At 34.9% G+C, this 22049-nt stretch overlaps 1 protein-coding gene across 1 annotated transcript in view; it reads left to right on the top strand.

Moving 5' to 3' along the window:
* Positions 1-22048, top strand: part of LOC107558155 (potassium voltage-gated channel subfamily KQT member 2-like) — a 34546-nt gene extending 12498 nt beyond the window's left edge. Inside the window, exons 5-16 of the mRNA XM_016241778.1 lie at positions 480-605; positions 2003-2113; positions 3528-3623; positions 4318-4412; positions 6162-6230; positions 6413-6442; positions 7420-7646; positions 9267-9314; positions 15148-15256; positions 16484-16615; positions 19403-19526; positions 21213-22048. Coding sequence (XP_016097264.1) covers positions 480-605; positions 2003-2113; positions 3528-3623; positions 4318-4412; positions 6162-6230; positions 6413-6442; positions 7420-7646; positions 9267-9314; positions 15148-15256; positions 16484-16615; positions 19403-19526; positions 21213-21935 — 1890 coding nt within the window. The 3' untranslated portion in view covers positions 21936-22048. The remainder of the gene's footprint in view (positions 1-479; positions 606-2002; positions 2114-3527; positions 3624-4317; positions 4413-6161; positions 6231-6412; positions 6443-7419; positions 7647-9266; positions 9315-15147; positions 15257-16483; positions 16616-19402; positions 19527-21212) is intronic.
* Position 22049: the final 1 nt, after the last annotated feature.

Below are 22049 nucleotides of genomic sequence, written 5' to 3'. Positions count from 1 at the left end.
CGTAACTAGCTGAAATAAAATTTTAAAAAATTCAGGTTTTTATATTTTACTTTATTTCAGTTAAAGTTTATTTTATTTCAAGTAACAACAATTGCTTTATGGATTTGGTTCTAGATTTAGTTGACTATAATATCCCTGCATCATACCAGTGTTATTTTAGTGTGGTTTTTATTTCAGTCTTAGATGTAGTTTATTTTATGTCGATTAACAAAAATGTGAGTTTTTATGATTTTAGTTTTAGTTAACTATTATAACCCACAAAAGTGCATCACATTTTAGCCAATAGTAAAATAATCAGAAGTGGCATTTGCCAAACCAAAAGTTAAGCATAATATTACGCAGCTACACTGTATTGCCACTTTAGTGCATCATCCTCATCATCATCATCATCATCATTCATGGGTTGTTGACTTTTAAACAGGCAACAAACATCAGAGAAAACACTTGATACTGACATTTCTTGATGGTGTGTTTAACAGGAACTGATCACCGCTTGGTACATTGGCTTCCTGTGTCTGATCCTGGCCTCGTTCCTGGTGTATCTCGCTGAGAAGGAGGATAACGAGATGTTTGAGACCTACGCCGATGCACTCTGGTGGGGTCTGGTAAGCCCTTCGCACTAACAAACCTGCTTGAAGTCAAGTGGCGTGTCCACAATCTCTCATAATGTGGTCTGAGATCGATATGATTTCATGAGCAGATTGCATTCGAAGAAGTGTTTAACTCGCTACTTCATTCAACCACATTTATGGACTGATGAACAGCATTTGTTTTCTTGCACTCGGCGTTCTGTGAGTGTTCTGGTGTGGAAGCGCTTCTGCATTGCTGGGTTTCATATTTTCAGCTTTATTATAGAGTTAATCAGCACTCAGGGTAGATTCTCCTCTGGAAATAACTCAAGGAGATCAGATAGAGCCACAGCTGAAGTTTGCACACGGGACTCTGTGAGGATTATTAATTATGCAGTGATGTTTATCGCTCGTTGAGTTTGATGAGATGCTATTTCAGAAAGATCACAGAGTGGATGGAGTTCGTGCTCTTGCATAATTTCATGACAGATCTTAATATTTATTTTTCCGATTTGCTCTTTGTGTGAGCTGTTCTGTTTAAATCTTTTTCGACAATAGTGACCTTTGATAAAAGGATTTGTATTATTTGTTACTTTATTTTGACTGACTGATTAATTAATCAGTTCCTTTGTATGTTAATATTAGGGTAAATCATGATAGAAAAAACAAACAAAGTAATATTATATTATATGATATTACATTATATTATATTATACTATTATGTGTATATACATAGCGACAAGTGACAGCAGAACAAAACCTGTATATTAATATATTTTTATTTATTTGTATATGTATGTATGTATATATATAGAGAGAGAGAGAGAGATAGACATGCACACAAATAAATAAAAAATATAATACAATATATTTATTTTAATAATATTTAATATAATACATTTATATTTTATATATATTTATCTGTATATACATAAACTTTGTGTGTGTGCGTGTGTGTGTGTGTGTGTGTGTGTGTGTGTGTGTGTTTAGTTGTTTAGATATATATACATTAGTTTCATTATGACATTTTTTACATTGGGATACTGGGACATTATTTTCATTATATTTCCTCCCAAACTGAAAAATAAAAGAAGAATATATGATATGTTATTTAAATTGTCAAGTATTTATGTATGACTATATGATGAGTCTCATCATACATGTAGATATATTCTAAATTAAAACTTAATTAATTTTAACTTAATTCAATTTAATATGCTTTGTTTTCTTTATGCAATATATATACAGTATATATATATATATATATGAAATTTAATTAAATAAAATTTTTGTATGAAATGTGACTTAGTCTTTTTAAAGCTAATTGTTGTCAGGCTCCTCTGAGAGCAGTCAGTGACAGTGATTGATTACTGAACTGAATTGATTTCACGGCTAACTGAAATCTGTCGGCGGTTCTCCTCAATGTCCCACAGATCACTCTGACCACCATCGGCTACGGCGATAAATATCCCATAACCTGGAACGGACGTCTCCTCGCCGCGACCTTCACCCTGATCGGCGTGTCGTTCTTCGCTCTGCCTGCGGTGAGTCTCCGGGGATTCGAGAGGAAATGAACAGATAGAGTCGAACAGGCTTTTAATGGAGTGGAGAGAGCAGACGCTGAATTAGATCACTGCAGTTTACATTTAGACATTTAGCAGACGCTTTTATCCAAAGTGACTTACAAGTGAGGACAATAGAAGCAATCAAAATCAACAAAAGAGCAATGATATGCAATAGTTTATTATGAATATAACAATCCCACTGGCTGCTTAGTGCACTTTTCTTCATAGCAGTTCTGCTTTAATGTAAACACATCTGTGAATTATGATTCATCATTTCAGATTTATTGGAACCGAAGTTTAAAATTTGCATAATGGACTATAAAGGTACATTATAACGCATATCTTTTTATAAATACTTGTAACCAAAGTCAAAATGTATTGTAATATTTGCAGCTTCATTGTAACATGTATAATTTATGGAAGCCAATTTTTGCAACATAATAAAAAAAAAGTTAATTGCGACTTTTCATCTCACAATTTGTGAGATATAAACTCAAAATTATGACTTTTTTCTAGCAATATCAAACTAAATATTTAATAACAAATAAAGTAAAATAAAAAAGGTAATTGCAATTTTTTATCTCACTATTCAGAATTGCGAGAGATAAACTCTTGTATTCTTGCAATTCCGAGTCAAAATTCACAATTCTAAATGAATGAATGAATAAATGAATGATTCATTCATTCATTCAATACTAAATAAATTACAAATTAAATAAATTATTTTATTTAAGACTGGAGTAATAATAAATTAAAAATTAAAATAAAAAAGGTAATTGCAACTTTTTATCTCACAGTTCAGACATTTTCTCTTCATTTCTGAGAAAAACATCACAAGATACAAACTCAGAATTGCGAGGAAAGTTGCAATTAACTTTTTTTTTTTTTTTCTTGGCAAAAACAGGCTTTCATAGAAAGTAGCTGTTTTCCATGGATTTGAATGAAATATATGTTCTAAAGGTGTAACATTTAATAGATAAGTATTATAAATGTGATTACAGTAATTCATGAGATCATAGTGAATTTTAAGGTGCATTACAAAGAATAATTAATGCATTAAAGATACTTATACAATGAATAATATATATATATATATATAAATGTAAAGTGTTACAAAAGTGATCTAGGGTTGTATGATATCCTCCCCAGTCTGAAAAAAATCATCTAATGAAACGAAGAAGAAAAACTCATTGTTGCTGCAAAAACCTTGATAAACATTCTAACTAGAGCTCAGAGAAACAAAGAACCTAATATAAGAGCACTTTATCAGAAGATATGACCCCTTTAATGTCGTGACACTCCATTATAGTGCAGAATAGTAGACGACACGGCTCAGTTTCTGGAAGAACTAGGTCCAGTCATCATTAACAAAGTTTCTTTTCACGCTCCGCAGGGGATTCTGGGTTCTGGGTTTGCCTTGAAAGTTCAGGAACAGCATCGGCAGAAACATTTCGAGAAGCGCAGAAATCCAGCTGCCGGCCTAATTCAGGTACGACACGCTTCGTCTCAACGTCCCAGATATGCTCAGTGTTGCCCGATCCGGTTAGCTGGGAAAATAACACTGACTTTGTTGAACAAGTGTGAAACTGAGAGCTCTGAAAAGGTCTGATAGCCTCAAAGAATCAAATGTATCACGGTTTACACAACAATATTGGGCAGCACAACTGTTTTCGACATTGATAATTATCAGAAATGAATAATCAGCATATTAGACTGATTTCTGAAGATCATGTGACGCTGAAGACTGGAGTAATGATGCTGAAAATACAGCTGCGCATCACAGAAATACATTACAGTTTAACAGATATTCACATAGAAAACAGTTATTTTAAATTGTAATAATATTTCACAATTTAACAGTTTTTACTGTATTTTTGATTAAATAAATACAGCCTCGGTGAACACAAAACATAAAATCTTCTTCCAAAAATGTACAAATCTATCTGATCTCATACTGAGCCCAAAAAATTATGATGAGCAAATGAATTTGTTGTTGTTGTTGTTTTGGTTATTTTTTAAAGTAATTTGAGCAAACCTCCCTAAACAAACCAAACTATCAGTCTGTGTTATTAAATGTACAGCTCACGTGTCATTATTTTGTCCTTGTATGAAATGTAATTTTTAGGTGAATTATTTAATGCATGTTATATTTGAATATGACTCTGTTTAATGCCATCTCTCAGAATGCCTGGAGGTTTTACGCCACAAACCTGAATCGCACGGATCTCTATTCGACGTGGGACTATTACGAGAGGACTGTATCGGTGCCCATGTACAGGTACATGTACTTCTGCACACATTTCCATCCCCCATCCCCCCCCTCTCTCTCTATCCCAGCATTCCTCTGGGAGTCAGATGAGATCTCCTCAGACGTCTCTGCATCGATCTGCTCACTGACCTTTGAGGCTGTTTTTGTGCAGATTGTGAAGGTCAACAGAGCTGTCCACACACTCCCTCCCTTCATACCTATGGCATGTTTTATTCATGCATCACGCTTTGATTTCGAATGTCGAATCAGCAGGGTATGCATGTGATGTTGCATGTCATATGTAATGTGTTGCATCAGCTAATGCTGCTTTTGAGTCATAAAATAGAGTATATGAACATAAAAGCTTTAGAATCACGTGTTTATGATAACACAGAACCACTGTTATTGATGAACGTGTAGCATCTATTGCACTGAATGCATTGGAGTTTAAGAAACAAAGGCTTCTTTTATTCATCATGGATGCATTAAATTGATCAAAAGTGACAGTAAAGACATTTATAACGTTATTTAAATTATAATTTATAAGTTAATGCTGTCCTTTTGAACTTTCTATTCATCAAAGAATCCATGGTTTCCACAAAAATATTGTGCAGCACAACTGTTTTCAACATTGATAATAATCAGAAATGTTTCTTGAGCAGCAAATCAGCATATTATACTGATTTCTGAAGATCATGTGACACTGAAGACTGGAGGAATGATGCTGAAAATACAGCTGCGCATCACAGAAATACATTACAGTTTAACTATATATTCACATAGAAAACAGCTATTTTAAATTGTAATAATATTTCACAATTTTTACTGTTTTCATTGAATTTTTATTAAATTAACTGAGCCAAAAATTGAGAGCAAAAAAACTTTCAAAAACATAAAAATCTTTCTGATCTACTGAGCCAAAAACAATTTGTGCAAATGATGAGCAAATTAATCTCTTATTTGTTTTTGTTTGTTAAGTCAGGCATTTTTATCAGTGCTCATATTTCATGTTAGACCAAACAGTGTTATTTGTTAGTGATTTGAACAAACCTCCCAGAGTATTTGGTGCATTATAAACTTCAGGTTTACTTCTCTGTAGTCAGCATATACCTTTTTCTTTCTGTATTTTTCTGTCTGTTTAAAAAGTCATTATATTGTGCAAGAGATTGTAGATTCTTAACCCTTTATTCAGCTTTCAGATGATGTATAAATCTCATTTTAAATAAGCTTTCCATTGATGTGTGGTTTGTTAGGATCGGACAATATTTGGCTGAGATACAACTATTTGAAAATCTGGAATCTGAGGGTGCAAAAAAATCCAAATATTGAGAAAATCATCTTTAAAGTTGTTCAAATGAAGTTCTTAGCAATGCATATTACTAATCAAAAAAGTTTTGATATATTTATGGTAGGAAATTTACAAAATATCTTCAAGGAACATGATCTTTACTTAATATCCTAATGATTTTTGGCATAAAAGAAAAATCGATAATTTTGACCCATACAATGTATTTTTGGCTATTGCTACAAACATACCCGTGCAACTTAAGACTGCTTTTGTGGTCCAGGGTCACATATATATATGAAAATTCCTGTCTTTTTCCTGTACATTCTCTCTCTCTGTCCCTCTCACAGTCAGTGGTGTATTTATTAATAGTACCTTGTTAGTTTTTTGTCGATTTTTCTGTCCAAAGAAGCTTCTAGATTTACATAAGCATTGCACAGCATTTCCTCTTCACACATCATCCGTGTGCCAACAGTCTCTGTGTGTTTTTCCAGACTCATCCCTCCTCTGAACCAGCTCGATCTGCTGAGAAACCTCAAGAGCAAATCCGGTCTCTCCTTTAGGTGATGTAAAATGGAGACTTTTATTTCTGATTCTCTCAGATGAATAGTTTATGTGTTAATGAATTGCATTGCGCTATTTCAAGCTAAATTGATACATTTTAATATTTATTAGATAGTGTTTTGTTTGTGAAAGGACTTCATATCATTGCATTAAAAAAGTATGATTTTGTTTTCTAACACAGGAAGGAAGCCCAACCAGAACCCTCTCCGAGGTTAGTAAAATCATGTGCGCCGGACATATAAATGATCTAATATTTCTCAGGCACCACAGATGTTAAATGTGAGTTGTAATACTTTCTTTTGAATGAATCATATCCGTTTGGGTGTCATCAGTGCTGCCAGCTCAGGATGTGTTTCATGGACGTTGTTTGTGTGCAAATATTTTGCCAGTCCATGCATGTCCACATCAATGAAGACATTATTTATGTGTGCGTGTGTATGTGTGCGTGCGTGCGTACGTGCATGTGTGTGGTGTGTGTGTGTGTGTGTGTGTGCGTGCGTGCGTGCGTGCGTGTGTGTGTGTGTGTGTGTGTCTGTGTGTGTGTGTGAGTGTGTATTAGTTTGACCTTGTTTGTGTGCAGACAGATGTGTGGCGTTTAATAAGCCAAATGCACATGAATACATCCGCCCATGTTTCAAAAAAGCACTGAAACACATGTTGTGAAGAGAATGAATCTCTATAGGAAACACTTTATTTTAACCTTCATTAACTTAAATTTGGGCTTAAATGTTGTTTTTATTGTAAATATAATAATTTATAATGTGGGAGCAAAGTTAATGACAGGCTCTTGAATTAATGAAAATTTTATGCACACTCAAGGTGGTTATGCAATGCAAAATTACTCATATTTATGTATGTTTCAAGACATTTTTCAGATATATTCAGGGTTTTATGAAATAAACATGGAATTACTTTCATAGCCCAGCAATCATAATAAATTAATCAACATCCTTGAAATGTGTCAACCAATCAGAATGTGTAAAATGGTAACATGCAATCCTATTATGCATTTGACCAAATCAGGTAAAACTCCTGGGTGAATGTCAACTTATCCAGTGATGTTTTATAACTTTTCATATAATTTTCAGTAGTTTTTGAGTGTGCTTGACACAATTACTTTTTCCTAACATAACTAAACCATCTGCAAACCCTCAGTCTCTAACTTCTATACTCTTCCACCCTTCACAGTCAGAAAGTGAGCCTGAAAGAACGCGTGTTCTCCAGCCCGAGAAACTCCGCGAACAAAGGGAAGAACTCTCCTCAGGGCCAGCAGCCCCTGCGACGCTCTCCCAGTGCCGACAACAGCATAGAGTACAGTCCCTCCAAAGTACCCAAGAGCATCAGCTTCGGCGACCGCAGTCGAGCCAGACAGGCCTTCCGCTTCAAAGGCGCCGCATCTCGCCAGAACTCAGAAGGTGAGGGAAAGCAACCCATTCCTGTGCTCTTATTCGGTGTTGCCTTCTGTATCTGTCCGCTTTGGTCATGGTTTGGTAGTTGTAGAATGTTACATTTGTTACAGAATGTTACAGAATGTTTCATACACAGAATGCTACAGAATGGTAGCTGTAGAATGGTATATGTTACCATTGTTACCGAGTGTCAAATACACAGAATGTTACAGAGTGGTAGTTGTAGAATGTTACATTTGTTACAGTTGTTACAGAATGTTACATACACAGAATGGTAGTTGTAGAATGTTACATTTGTTACAGTTGTTACAGAATGTTACATACACAGAATGGTAGTTGTAGAATGTTATATTTGTTACAATTGTTACAGAATGTTACAGAATGGCAGTTTAGAATGCTACATTTGTTACAGTTGTTACAGAATGTTACAGAATGTTTCATACACAGAATGTTACCGAATGGTAGCTGTAGAATGTTACATTTGTTACAATTGTTACCGAGTGTCAAATACACAGAATGTTACAGAGTGGTAGTTGTAGAATGTTACATTTGTTACAGTTGTTACAGAATATTACATACACAGAATGTTACAGAATGGTAGTTGTAGAATGTTATATTTGTTACAGTTGTTACAGAATGGTAGTTTAGAATGTTGTAAAAGTTGTAGATTCAAATGCAACAAGTAACAATCATGAAGTGCAAGACCATCATTATAGTTTGTATATTTGAAGTTGCAGTAGATACAACGTGAAAACTAGTGCCTGATTGAGGAATTAAACACAAACTCTTGTGTTTTGATTGTTTTAAACTGGTTAGACATGTCCACATTCATTTGAATAAGTTGCATTGATATTTTTAGAAGAAGGCATGAAGACAAAAACTAGATTAATTTTATATAATCCAGATTCAGAGTCAAGCTGCACACATCAGGATTCTTATTCTGTCTTTATGTTGTGCTATTGCATGTTATTTTTGCAATGTTGTATTGTGATCAGTGTAATTCTTTCTGTCTGCGTTGTTTGTGCATATCAATTCTATCTTAGTATAATCGAGTCACGTGTTGCTTTTGCTGCCAGTGTTTTTGTGGAAAAACTCTGAATGTTCTTGAGGTGAAGATTATGAGCTAATTATTTTATTAGCTAAAATGTGCTATTAATTTATGTAAGATATTTAAGATAAGCTAGTTTTATGATTGGTATGAATGCAGTATATGATTTCATGGCATATATTATGGCATAAATATATATTATTTTACATACCAATCATAACATTTGGCCTGAATCATTAGGATGTGTTTTGGAATATTGAAATATAATTTATGAAAAAGTCTGTGCTTTGGTTACACTTTCCACAAAGTGCAAATTCACTACTTATTTTCAAGTAAATGTTTTTTTTAGAATCCTTGACATTTCATTTAATAATGTACAGTTTCAGATGACTGAAAATAAAGGCAGTCAGCTGTGAAACCTAATAAAACTATTGGACAGAATCATGTGGACGGCAGCTTGTGGAAAGTTGACCTTTTGTAATCCATGTGTGTGTTTATGATTTCCCCCTCGTTTTTTCTGATGAATGTGGATCCTGATGCTGTCCTTTCCATTTCTATGTTGGATGCTGATGCTAAAGTGCTCATTGAGATGCAAGAGGAAGATTTGAGACACAGGAACTCTCCAGGTCAGGCAATCCAGATGGGTCGGGCTCCCATTCAACCGCTTAAAACCAAAGCACCATATTCAGTCAAACTAACCAGCTTCAGTCACAGCACAACTACCAGTCTGCAAATATGCTTTGAATTTGATTTTGGCTATGATTAACAATAAAATAATTATTTTATAGATTTTTTTGCTGTCAATTGAGCAATATTACTATATGGACAAAAGTATTGTGACTCCCCCAGGTTTGACTACTTTAGTCATTTCCATGAGTACAAATCTTAATGTTTAAGCATATAATGATAGGGAATTGTGTCTTTCAAATTTTTATAGCAACAGTTTAGACAGGACCCTTTTCTATTCTAACATGACAATACCTCTGTGTATAAGGCAAGGTTCAAAAAGAAATGATTGATTCAGTCAGTGTGGAAGAACTTGACTGGTCTGCAGAATCCCAGCTAAACACCTCTGGTGTGACTTTAAATGCTGACCTTGAGCCAAAAACTCATCACCAATGACTTGTACATATGGGTCGAGTCATTTTAAACACTTCCAAAACTGTTGCAACAGAGATGGAAATACAATTTTTAAATGCATGAATTATGTTTCCATCTTTGTTGCCACAGTTTTGGAAGTGCCTTTTTCTGTTCTAAAGAAGGGGGTGTCTCAATACTTTTGTCTATGTATAGTGTATGTACAAGTCATTGGTGTTTGGTGATGAGTTTTTGGCTCAAGGTCTGCATTTAAAGTCACACATTTCTTTTTTAACCTTGCCTTATACACAGAGGCCAAACTGTTGCTATAAAATTAGAAGCACACAATTCCCTAGAATATCATTATATGCTTAAACATTAAGATTTGAACTCATGGAAATTACTAAAGTAGTCAAACCTGTTCATTAGAAGGGGTGTCTGAGGTCCCTATACTTTGTCCATACACTTAAAAATAAAGGTGCTTAAAAGGTTCTTCACAGCAATGCCATAGAAGAACCATTTTTGGTTCCACAAAGAAGCATTCAGTCAGAGGTTCTTTAAAGAACCATCTCTTTCTGAGCTTTTTAGAATCTCAACATGTGATTTCATTAGTCCAGTTTAATTCCTTTGTGTTTTAATTGGTTTTCATTCAAGGTAAAGCTCAAGGGTCTCTTGACTAAAGTGCTCACTGTTATACAGCATGCTAAATGTATTTATTAATTTATTTTGCCCATTTAAAGCTACAGTATGTAAGATTTTCCGTTCTTGAATGACTGCATATCTCTCAAGACTGCTGGGATGAATTTAAAGAGAGACTCAATTGAGGATTTTTATGGTGTTATAGCACAGCATGAGAAGTATTATTGTTGTTGAAACACTTTTCATTAGTTTTGAAGGTCAAATGTATCTCTATTTAAGGATTCAGCTGTCATTGGGACAAATCCGCTTAAAAGGCCACCAGCAGTCAGTCAGCTAAAGTTCATCAGCCGGTTATGTCAAATGTGATCATCTGATCATCATGAAATTTAGACATATGTGCATACGTGTCTTTAAAAGGCAGTGTACCAAATTTAGTGTGTTCAACCACTAGGTGGTGCAGTAATAAGCAAATGTATCTAACTCAAGAACCATATGGGGTCACAATACAATTTTCAATTTCCTGAAAAACCTGCTTTTCAAACTCAACCTAGGTCTTTCATTCTGTTTAACATAAAATTTTCTTACAAAAAAGTTAATCGGGTAATTTTAAAATATCTGATTGTTCGGTGCATTATTAGTCCATATTGACTAATAATCCTGTATAATGTTAATGCAATGTGCAAACTTAACAAATTTTGGTGCACAAGGACACCAGGACAATCTTAACAGATGCTCCAAATTTCATGAAATTGCGCCTAGAAATGCTATAACTAGGAAGCTTCGTATCGCTCCATAACCCCCTTTTGATTGAGGAAGCTGATTAAAAATCGGTTTGTTTGGATCCAGTTCATTTCCCCTTCTATACTGAGTACATCACAGTGGTCTGAGAATATACCAGCCTGTAAAGTCTTACCTGCTTTAAATGCTGGACTGTCCCCTGTTCTTTCTGTTTGATTTTGAACAATGAAAAAATATTAGTTAAAAATCTGATGCGTTCTTCTGTTAAAATGCTTGCATGTTTAAGATACCTTTGAAAACCTTTAGCATGATGAACTGTTTTTTTATGCTCTAAATTGAAATCTTTTTTAGTTAGTACTTTTAGTTTTACATTTTATTTTACATGTGAATCCTTTTTTTAAAAAGGAAAAAGGTTACGGCTGATTAGTCAATGTTATCAATCTAATATTGTTACTTAAGTCCCATAGCCTGTGAAATATATTCAATGTCCTAAAACATGCATATATTTATAATTATTGGTTTCTGGCTACAAATTTGCCATTTTAGCTACAAAACTGAAGTCAAATTACATTAAAATCCAATCAAAGTCCTAGTACATTCCAGAAACGCAACATTTCATATTGCACTTATGTTTTTTTACACTGGTCTGCATGGGATATTTGTGATGCAACTAAACCTTCTATATTTCATGTTTTTTTATGAGTGATGAGTTTCTTTAATAGTAACAGTATATTAATGATTTTCCCCTTCTTTTCTCATTTTAGTTTTGTTTTTAGAAACGTCTAGCAATTTCGACTAGTCATGCTGTACTTCTTTTTAGTACTGATGCTGTGAAGTTCATGAAATATCTTGCTGTCATCTATAAATTGCTATCAAGATATCAGATGGTTAGCGTATTATAAATGCAATGCAAAGTCAGAGAAAACCTTGCGATTGCAAGTCCACCTGATGTCTTGTTAGTGTGCAGCATTCAATTTGCACCTTCACTTGAATGTCATTTCATTGTATTTAAAAACTGACACTCTTTGAGTATTTCACTTCATGCAAGAAAGAGTGTGAATCGTTTCTCTGAAGGTGAATCGTTTATTTGAAGCACTGAAGCTTTGGATAACTGCACAACCAAATCTTGTTTTAGAACTAAATCTGGTTCACCTTCAGAGAATTTACAAGTTTCAGAAAATTCTGAATGTATTTTATTTTTCATTATTATGACCATTGTTCCTTGAAGTTATAGATTTTAAGCAGGTCTGTTTTGTTGTTGTTTTTGTAACTGTGTTACCATCTCTCCTCCCCAAGCTATCACAGCAATTGAAGGGTTAATCAGTAAGAGATTATCAAACAGGAGCTCGTTTTTACCAACCCTAGAACTAGTGCTAGTGGATGGCTGCAAACTTTGCTCTTTTACCTGCATGTGAGGAGACCTAGTTAGTCCTGAGGAGGAAAAGACCACAGAGCTGTGGAACAACTAGTCAACCTCATTAAACTGGTTTCAGACGTCATTATTCACTCGAGGGTCTGGAGCTGGGCAGTTGTTTTAAAGCTCTGTGGTTTATTTGGCATAATAAGCACAGGTAGATTTATTTGTACACACCTGTCCTGTGCCAGAAGGTCTGTGCTAACTAATGGGAACACGGGAGAAAGACGCCGTGACCCAAAATGACAGATGCAATCAGCGTTTTGCATGAATATAAGAAAATGGGCTGGTTAGTGTTATTTAAAGGGACAGTTCACCCTAAAAATGAAAATTAGCTGTTAATTTAATCCCCCTCAGGCCTCCAAGATGTAGGTGCCTTTTTTCTTCAGTAGAGCAGTAAAGAAGATTTTTAGCTAAAATCGTGCTCCATGGTGATTCATAAAATGCACGTCAGTGGCTACCCTTTTTTTAATTCAAGGAACATAAAATTAGTCCCCGTGGCTCCTGATGATATATTGAGGTCTTGTGAAGAGAAATGATTGGTCTGTGCAAAAAAACTGAACATTATTTACAACATTATAACCTGTCATAGGCGCCGCAAAACATGAGATAGTCTCCGTTCATTTTAACCAATAAGAAATAGATTGCATGCTTTTACGACTTTATTCTCATTTTTGTGTTTGTGCCATTGACTTGCATTTTAGGAATCACCAAGGGCCACCGTTTCAGATAAAAAAAAACGTTCTTACCGCTCTACTGAAGAAAAAAAGCCGCCTACATCTTAGACAGCCTGAGGATGAGTAAACTAACAGCAAATGTTCAGTTTTGGTTGAACTATCCCTCTAAAGTGTTAATGACTCTAAATCAGTGCTTCTCAACAGGTGAGAGTCGTGACCCAAAAGTTAGTTACAGATCTGTTTTGATAAAGAAAATATGACCTGTATAACATTAAATGCTGGTTCCAGGTTTGGCATTGTCCTTGTGAAGAGAAATGATTGGTCTGTGCAAAAAAACCGGAACATTATTTACAACATTATAACCTGTCATAGGCGCCGCAAAACATGAGATAGTCTCCGTTCATTTTAACCAATAAGAAATAGATTGCATGCTTTTACGACTTTATTCTCATTTTTGTGTTTGTGCCATTGACTTGCATTTTAGGAATCACCAAGGGCCACCGTTTCAGATAAAAAAAAACGTTCTTACCGCTCTACTGAAGAAAAAAAGCCGCCTACATCTTAGACAGCCTGAGGATGAGTAAACTAACAGCAAATGTTCAGTTTTGGTTGAACTATCCCTCTAAAGTGTTAATGACTCTAAATCAGTGCTTCTCAACAGGTGAGAGTCGTGACCCAAAAGTTAGTTACAGATCTGTTTTGATAAAGAAAATATGACCTGTATAACATTAAATGCTGGTTCCAGGTTTGGCATTGTGTTGGGTGTTCAACATAAAATCAGTTGGGAGCCGCTGCTTTAAGATTCAAGGTAGTTTAGACGAATCCAGCACTGAGGTATCACTGGTTACGTACAAGTTTCATCAACTACCAATGCTCTAGAAAATCATTTAAAACAGTCAATTAAATTGAAGAAAGCATTTCATTATGGCCATTAACATATTTGACAGTTGCCTCAGTGCTTTATTAACTCACTCATAGTCAAATACTTCATTAAATAATGTCCTTTGACAAAAATATGCCAGTATTTCTACAAAGTCAGTGTGATGAAAGAATTATTCGTTTATTTGTATGGAAAAGTGCATTGCTGTTTGTTTTTACAGCAGCCTCAAAAAAAAAAAAAAAAAAAAAATTGGACTGAAGTTACACTTAAACGTGTCTGAATGTCACTGCATTAGATACAAAATATCAAATCTGCACAATTTTGCAATTTTTTTTTTACTTTATAACTTGATGCTTGATGGAGTTGTAGTTCATTAAATTAACTATGAGCATGTTTCACTAACGTTTAACAAACACAAACACTTTGCACTGTAAAAAATATGTATTTTTCAAAGCACATTATTGGAATGTGTTTTATCAGAAAATATTATTATCATTTTTTTTTTATTAATTTAAATTTGCTATCAATTTTCTATAAATTCCAGTGTCCTTATTTATTTATTTATCTATCTGTTTATGTGTTTGTTTATTTATTTATCATTTTAAACCAGCTAGTATTAGTCAAATTTGCTAGCAATTTCTGAGTTATTTTTTTTTTTTGTCCTTATGTATTTATTTTAAAAAAAAAATCATTTTAAACCGACTTATTTAACATGTTCAATTTAAATAGCACTTAATTAGATATTTTATTATCTGACTCAGTGATGTATATTCAGTTTAACTGTTTAAGTGTCCAGATGAGTTTTGGGGTCACTGTATGGCTTTGTTATTCTTTGGGCCACAGTTGTCTTGGATATCTCCCATGATGCCCGTCTCGTAGCTTTATAAAGATGGCATTGCACTGACCAGTCTGGGGTGGGACTGAGCTAGTTAACCGAGTTAATGGCTGCAGCTCTGCTAAGTTTAGGTTTTTGGAGGGTTTAGGGGGTTTGTGCACTAACTCCAGAGTCCTGCTGTCCGTGTTGTGTTTTTTAGAAGCCAGCCTTCCCGGAGAAGACATTGTTGATGACAATAAGAGCTGCCATTGTGAGTTTGTCCCTCAGGATTTAACGCCGGGACTAAAAGTTACCATCAGGGCCGTGTGGTAAGCAAAGATGAGACAGGCAGCATCCATCAGACGTGTAATATTATTGATAAAACTACAGCAGTCTGCATCACATAATATTACCTCATAAACTCAGTCTTTCCTGTGTTACATTCAGTCTTTCAAATCCTTCGTTACATTCACACTTTCATTGCTCAGATCACGCCAGCGACTCTTATGCATGAGATATTTAGAATATTGAAGGTCAGTATCAAGCCTGAAAAAATAGATGAGTGTCTGGGACTCAGTTATGAAGTAAATCTCACAAAAACATTTTCAGGTCATGTTTTACTGTAAGATTAAAAGTAAAAATCCTAATGGTGCAGGGTTATTGTAGTTTACTAAAACCACAAAATAACATTTTCTTTACTTAAATAAAATCAAATAATAATATATGTTTTATTATTTTAATTATTGTAACTTATTTTATATATTTTATGTTCATTTAACTTATTTTATTTCTCACTTTTATTTAAATTAGCTTAGCTAAAATAACTAAAACTAAAGCTGAAATAAAAATGTATGAAAATTATAAACATATAAAAAAACTATAGACAGAAAAAAAACCTAAATTACTAAAACTTTCTTTCAAATGAAAATGAAAACGGGAAAAAAAACAATAAATCCAATAAATACATGTTATTTTAGTTTAATTGTGATTATTATAGTTTTTTATGAATACTTTGAAATAGTTTTTATCATTTAATCATTTTACTGTGTGATTTTGTTAATTGTTATTAGTTTTTGTTTTATTTAAATATGGCTTAATATAACCATATAGTTTTTATTTATTTTCATTTCAGTTTTATTTATTTTATTTTTTTAGTACATAAAATTAAACTAAACAAAAATATTGCCTTGGCAACTAGATGAAATACAATAAGTACAATTTGTTTAAATATATATTTCTTAATTATTTTATTTTATTTCAAGTAATAAACTAGCCAAAATAAAATTATTCATTTTAATAATTTTAAATTAATATTAATATTTTAAAAGTCAATTATTTTTTAATATTTTATTTCAGTTATTTATTTATTTTTATTCATATTTTTCATGGTTTTAGTACTATAAATAGGTCATCAAAACATATTTTCTTGTTTCTTTCTTTATATGTTTGGGTGAAATATGAGCTGGACATGTTCTCGAAAGCTTCACTGAGATTCAGCCTTTGTTTTTGTGTAAAGTGTTAAGCGTGATAATGTGTGTGATTGTTTGTCCCTGCAGCATCATGAGGTTCATGGTGTCCAAGCGAAAGTTTAAAGAGAGTCTGCGGCCGTATGACGTGATGGACGTGATCGAGCAGTATTCAGCCGGACATCTGGACATGTTGGCGCGCATTAAAAATCTGCAGTCCAGGCAAGAGATACAGATGCAGCTGCTTCTCTTTCTCTCTTCTCTTCACACACTCCTCACACCGTCGGACATGACAGTGACGCTTGACTCATACACACTAGACAGTGTTGTGTTGTGTTGTGTTTTGCATGGCTCAGTTTCCTAAACGTCTCTCACTGGTTTGATGTTCATATCCGTCAGAATCAGAACTATCCTCACATGTATGTATATGATACCCAAAAACCGCCTCCAACGCTGTCTTCAGTGGCTTTTGTGTGTTTAAATGCCTCCACTGAGAAACATTATCTACATTTTCATTAATTAAGATACAATATCATGATATATTAGCAGTTCAGAGCAGCATATGTGGGTCAATAATGATGTAGGACTCATTTTTATTAAATTAATCTATTAATTTATTCGAAAGCAGTTCATACTCTGCAAAACTTTGATGTAGGATTTAGTTTGAAACGATTTTCACTCAGAAATTGATGGTAAGTTTCACAAATACTAAGAAATGGCAAGTAAAACATTGAATTAAATGTGAAATTTTGAAAATGTGATATTCACGATTCAGAAATTCATATTTGTACAAATATTTTTACCTTGTAAAATGTTTAAAGAAATGTTTAAGATTTGTACACTCAAGATGTAATGAAAATATTTGATCATATTTTATTAGATAAAATATTTAAGCATGAAAGATTTTGTTATTTTATGGCATGTAAAAAAAATTATACATTTTTCATGTATTCATAAACAGCAAAAAAAGATGTAAAGATTAAAGTAAAATTACTCTGTTTAATTAGATAAAATGTTTAAATATGAAACATTTTATTATTTATTAATGCATATTAAATACATTTTAATTTATAATAATTGTTTAATATTTATAATAGTTATTAAGTGAAAGTTTGGTTGAAAATAATATTAAAGCTTATCAATGCCATATGAAACCAACACATTTTTATACATAGGTTTAAAAATATGTTTCATATAATGAAAAATGTAAAATATTTTAGGTAAAATATTTAAAGCTGGAATATTTTGTTGTTTTATTCTAAAATGTATTATTATTTATTCATCTTGCTATTTTTGGAGTTATTAAATGAATGTTTGGTTGAAAGAAATAGTATTAAAGTTCATCAAAACCATCAGTTCTGTTCATAAAAAACAGCACTTTTCAGTGTACGTAAACTGCTGCCTACCTACTAATCCATCACAGTCACATCCGTCTTGTTTTAGGCCAGTCCTCCTGTATGTATGAATAAATGACTGTGGTTATGATTTGACATGTGAATATATTCCTGCTTATAAACAAGCACACATTTTGAAAACATCACTGGCATACTTTCATCACATGTTGATCGCTGACAGCAAGTGCGAGAGCTTTTCACGGTGATGTCTGGAATATATTTGGAGGGTTTGTTGTTGTTGTTGGTTTGGGTTTGCGCCGCTCGTGTCACGTCACTCTGCATTCTGCTGTCCTCTACTCTATTTGCTTTGCCAGGTTAGATATGATATTGGGTCCTCCGGGTCCCGGCACCCCTCGCCAAAAGAAGTGCTCAACCAAAGGAACCACAGAGTCGCCCCAGTTGTCTTCTAGGTTAGGATCCCGGGCCTGCGTTAGATCTCTCTCGCTCCAGAGACCAACCAAGAAACCTGCTTCTGCTTCAGACTACATGGCTAGTAGAAACTGAGCTACCTAAACAAACTAGTCTATTATTGCATCGAGCCTGAACGCTCCGGGCGGCTTCTGATAATCAGCTCCTAATTCACTTCATGACCTTTGTTTGCTGCGACCGAAGTGTTTTGTAGAGACGTTTAGTCGAGGGGAACCAAATATCACATTTCGGTGAGTTACTAGTCATGTAGCTGAACTAAAACTGGTTAAGCTAGTTTGCCTGCACCGCGCTGTGTGGAAATGAAGAGTTGCGGCAGCAAGAAGCAGCAAATGGAGATGCACATGTCTGAATGGTCGTTCCTTTCATTTAGCATCACTGTTTTTGCGTATGCATGTCGGCATGGCGTTTTTTCAGGCATGCCAATCTTTTTTTTTTTCTGTTTTCTTCATGGTTGATTCCCACCGATCTTTTTTTTAAAGCAGCCGAACAACACATCTGATGGTGTCTCGGATCAGACGCACCCCTGCTAGTGTAGTCCATCAGCTTTGGATAATGTGTCAAATGTGCGGCTAATACTGCAATATGCAACTAAAGACGTGATTTCACGTCGACACATTGTTCAAAAGTGGCAAATATCAACAGAAAACGTCCGTCTGGAGGGCCTGACTCTTTCTGTCCAATCATATGTGTCTGTCTGCGTGTGGACACACCCCCTCATTATCATATCCCTCCCTCTGCATGCATTCATTGATTTCCCACACTGCTTTGTGCTTTAAGATAGAATACATGGTGTATTATTTCTTAAAGTTAAGAATTTATACATCTTTCATATGAATGTTGTTTTATTCTAACAGTTCAGACATATAGCAATGTGATAAATGAACATGTAAGAGAAATATTGATGTGATGCATTTAGAACAAAACAAAATACATCAAATAAATGTTATTGTAAATATACAGTATATATAAAATGATATTAATATTAACTATATATATAAATATAAATTCTAAATCTACAATTTAAAAGAAAATCTGGTGTATTTAACAATGAAAAAATGTGTTTCTGTGTTTATCCATGTTTAATGTGTAATGAGCCACTGGTTGACCTATTTTTTTTTTTTTGCAGAAGACTGATGAGTTATGAAGTTTTTATTCTAGATGTTTCATGTCTCTAATTGATTGTTAGAGTGGATCAGATTGTTGGTCGGAGTCCTTCAGTAACAGACAAGGATCGTCCGAAAGGAACCACGGATGCAGAACTGCCAGAAGATCCCAGTATGATGGGACGGCTTGGGAAAGTGGAGAAACAGGTCAGTCACACACCTGTTTGCTGATTGATTGATATATACATTATTTAATGTTCAATTTTGCTACTGATATAAAGAAAGAAATACATTTAAAATGATTCTTTATATGACATTTTGAATTCACTCATGTGAGAAACTTAATGTTAAAAGCATGTTAAGAGGTTGTTTCCAAACTAAGTTATATAAAAATAAAAACTAAATACAGTATCGTATGTTTAAACTTGTTTCTGAATAACTCAATTCTTGAACTAATTAAGTAAATTTAATCGTTTAATAAAAAACGAAATCGTTTTTCTTTTCTTCATCGAAACATATTGGTAATGAGAATTATACTAGTACATTACATAAACGTATACAAAAAAATGTGTTTTTCCTTTTTTTAAATGTTAAGTATAATGTTTATCAAATTATGTTTAATCATAATTATAATGTGTTGTTATATATTGAATAATGTTTTTAATTATACCTCAAATGTGTATTTTATGCATTAAATAGTTTTAATAATAACCAACATTTTTATTTCATGTATTGAATTCTTTTATCATAACTTGAAAGTTGAATTTATGCATTAAATACATTTGAATCATAATTAATATGTTAATGTATTGAATTAACTTTTAATCATAACAAAAATGTTTATGTATTAAAATTGCTTCCATTTTTTTTTTTTTACGTTATTTGGACACTCTTTGAGAGATTTACTAGGCTATTATATTTATTATATATACTAAACAGGGCAAATTGGCGCGAGAGCGCAATTCCAAAACAGCGCCGATGAGTGTGGAAATTTCTGCGGGTGATTTATTAAAAACGTGCAAATTAAAGGGGTCATATGATGCGATTTCAAGTTTTCCTTTCTCTTTGGAGTGTTACAAGCTGTTCGTGAATAGATAAGATCCCTAAAGTTGCAAAGACTAAAGACACACCCTCCTAAAACGCCTCGTTTAAACACGCCCCCACATATCTACATCACTGTGTGGGAAGATTTGCATAACGCCACCCAAATGTTCACACAAAGAAAGAAGGCGTAACTTTGATTCTTCTGACTCACAGCCTGTAAGTATGTTTTCATATTTAAAGAATTTGCCACTGATGATTCAAACGTGAGTTTTGAGCAGTTTAGAATAGGGCTTGTTGTTCGTCGTTTCTCCGATCACAAATGCAGACATGGTTTTATGTTTACGCAGCGCGATACACAACGCGTAAAAAGACAGTATAAGTCATTATAATCAGTAATTATGTCCCCACTGGATGCAACAAATGTGTCGTTTATAATGGCTTTTATTGTAATACCAGTAATTTGTTGAGTGCAAACGTTAGTAAATCTCGTTGTGTGATTTAGGGGTCATCGGATGCAAAATTCACTGTGTGTAGACATCCACTCTATAATGATAAAAATCCACACAGTGCTTTTTTTAAATCCCAATATTAATAAGCACTTTCTCAGATCAGGCTGTTCTCAGATTTTTGGCAGAGTGACATAGTTCTGCACAGGCCCCTCCCACGATTGTTGATTGACAGTGGTGTTTTATCACAGCCCCACCCTTCAGCGCTAAATCTTCACTGCGTGTCTTTAGTAAATCCTGACAGTACTATTTTAACACCAAAAGACGGTTTGTGCTGGTGCAAGCTGTTAGTAAAAGTTGTTTCTAAGCAACAAAAAAAAATCAGATTTCCTTCTTTTTTTAGGTGATGTCAATGGAGAGGAAGCTGGATTTTCTGGTCAACATCTACATCCAGCGCATGGGCATCCCGCAGTCTGAGACAGATGCTTACTTCGCCTCTAAGGAGCCGGACCCGGCGCCGCCGTACCACAGTCCGGTGGAGCACATGGAGAAGAGCGGCTCCATCACCAAAATCATCCGCTCCAACAGCTCAGCAGGTCAGAAGAATTTTGACCCGCCGCTGTCGACCTGCGTCAACCACCACTGCCCGCCCTCCACATCTTGGCACCTTCACAGCCGCCCCGAACCTACGCAAGGAACGTCACCCACGGGCGACCCGTCGCTAGTGCGCATCCCGCCGCCTCCGGCCCATGAGCGCTCATCCGCCGGCCACAATGGAGGCTCTCGCGGGGCTGGACAGCATCATGCATCGCGGCGCGAAGATGGACGCCCGCTGGCTCTTTCCAAGCAGCAGGCCGGAGCCGAGAGCGACACGTCCATATCCATCCCCTCGGTGGACCACGAGGAACTGGAGCGCTCCTTCAGCGGCTTCAGCATCTCGCAGTCCAAAGAGAACCTGGACTTCCTCAACAACGCCTACTTCAGCGGCGTGTCGCGCTGCACTAAAGTCAGGCCGTACATCGCAGAGGGCGAGTCGGACACGGACTCCGATCTGTGCGCCCCGTCGCCCCACTCCGCCACTGGAGACGGTGCCTATGCGGACAGAGGATGGTCCGGCCCGAAGTAAACCTCGCAAATCCGGGATTCGACCAGATTCTGGAGCCAAACACGCACTGGACTGCATTTGCGTGTTTAAAAAGCAGCGTTTTTCTTCGGCTCCTCGGGCGGAAAAAACGGTGGA

The sequence above is a fragment of the Sinocyclocheilus grahami genome, unplaced genomic scaffold (genome assembly GCF_001515645.1).
Source record: "Sinocyclocheilus grahami isolate Dianchi unplaced genomic scaffold, SAMN03320097.WGS_v1.1 scaffold633.1, whole genome shotgun sequence".
Lineage (NCBI taxonomy): Eukaryota > Metazoa > Chordata > Actinopteri > Cypriniformes > Cyprinidae > Sinocyclocheilus > Sinocyclocheilus grahami.
The sequence above is the reverse complement of the archived record's forward strand: the minus strand, read 5'-3'. Positions and strand labels throughout refer to the sequence as shown.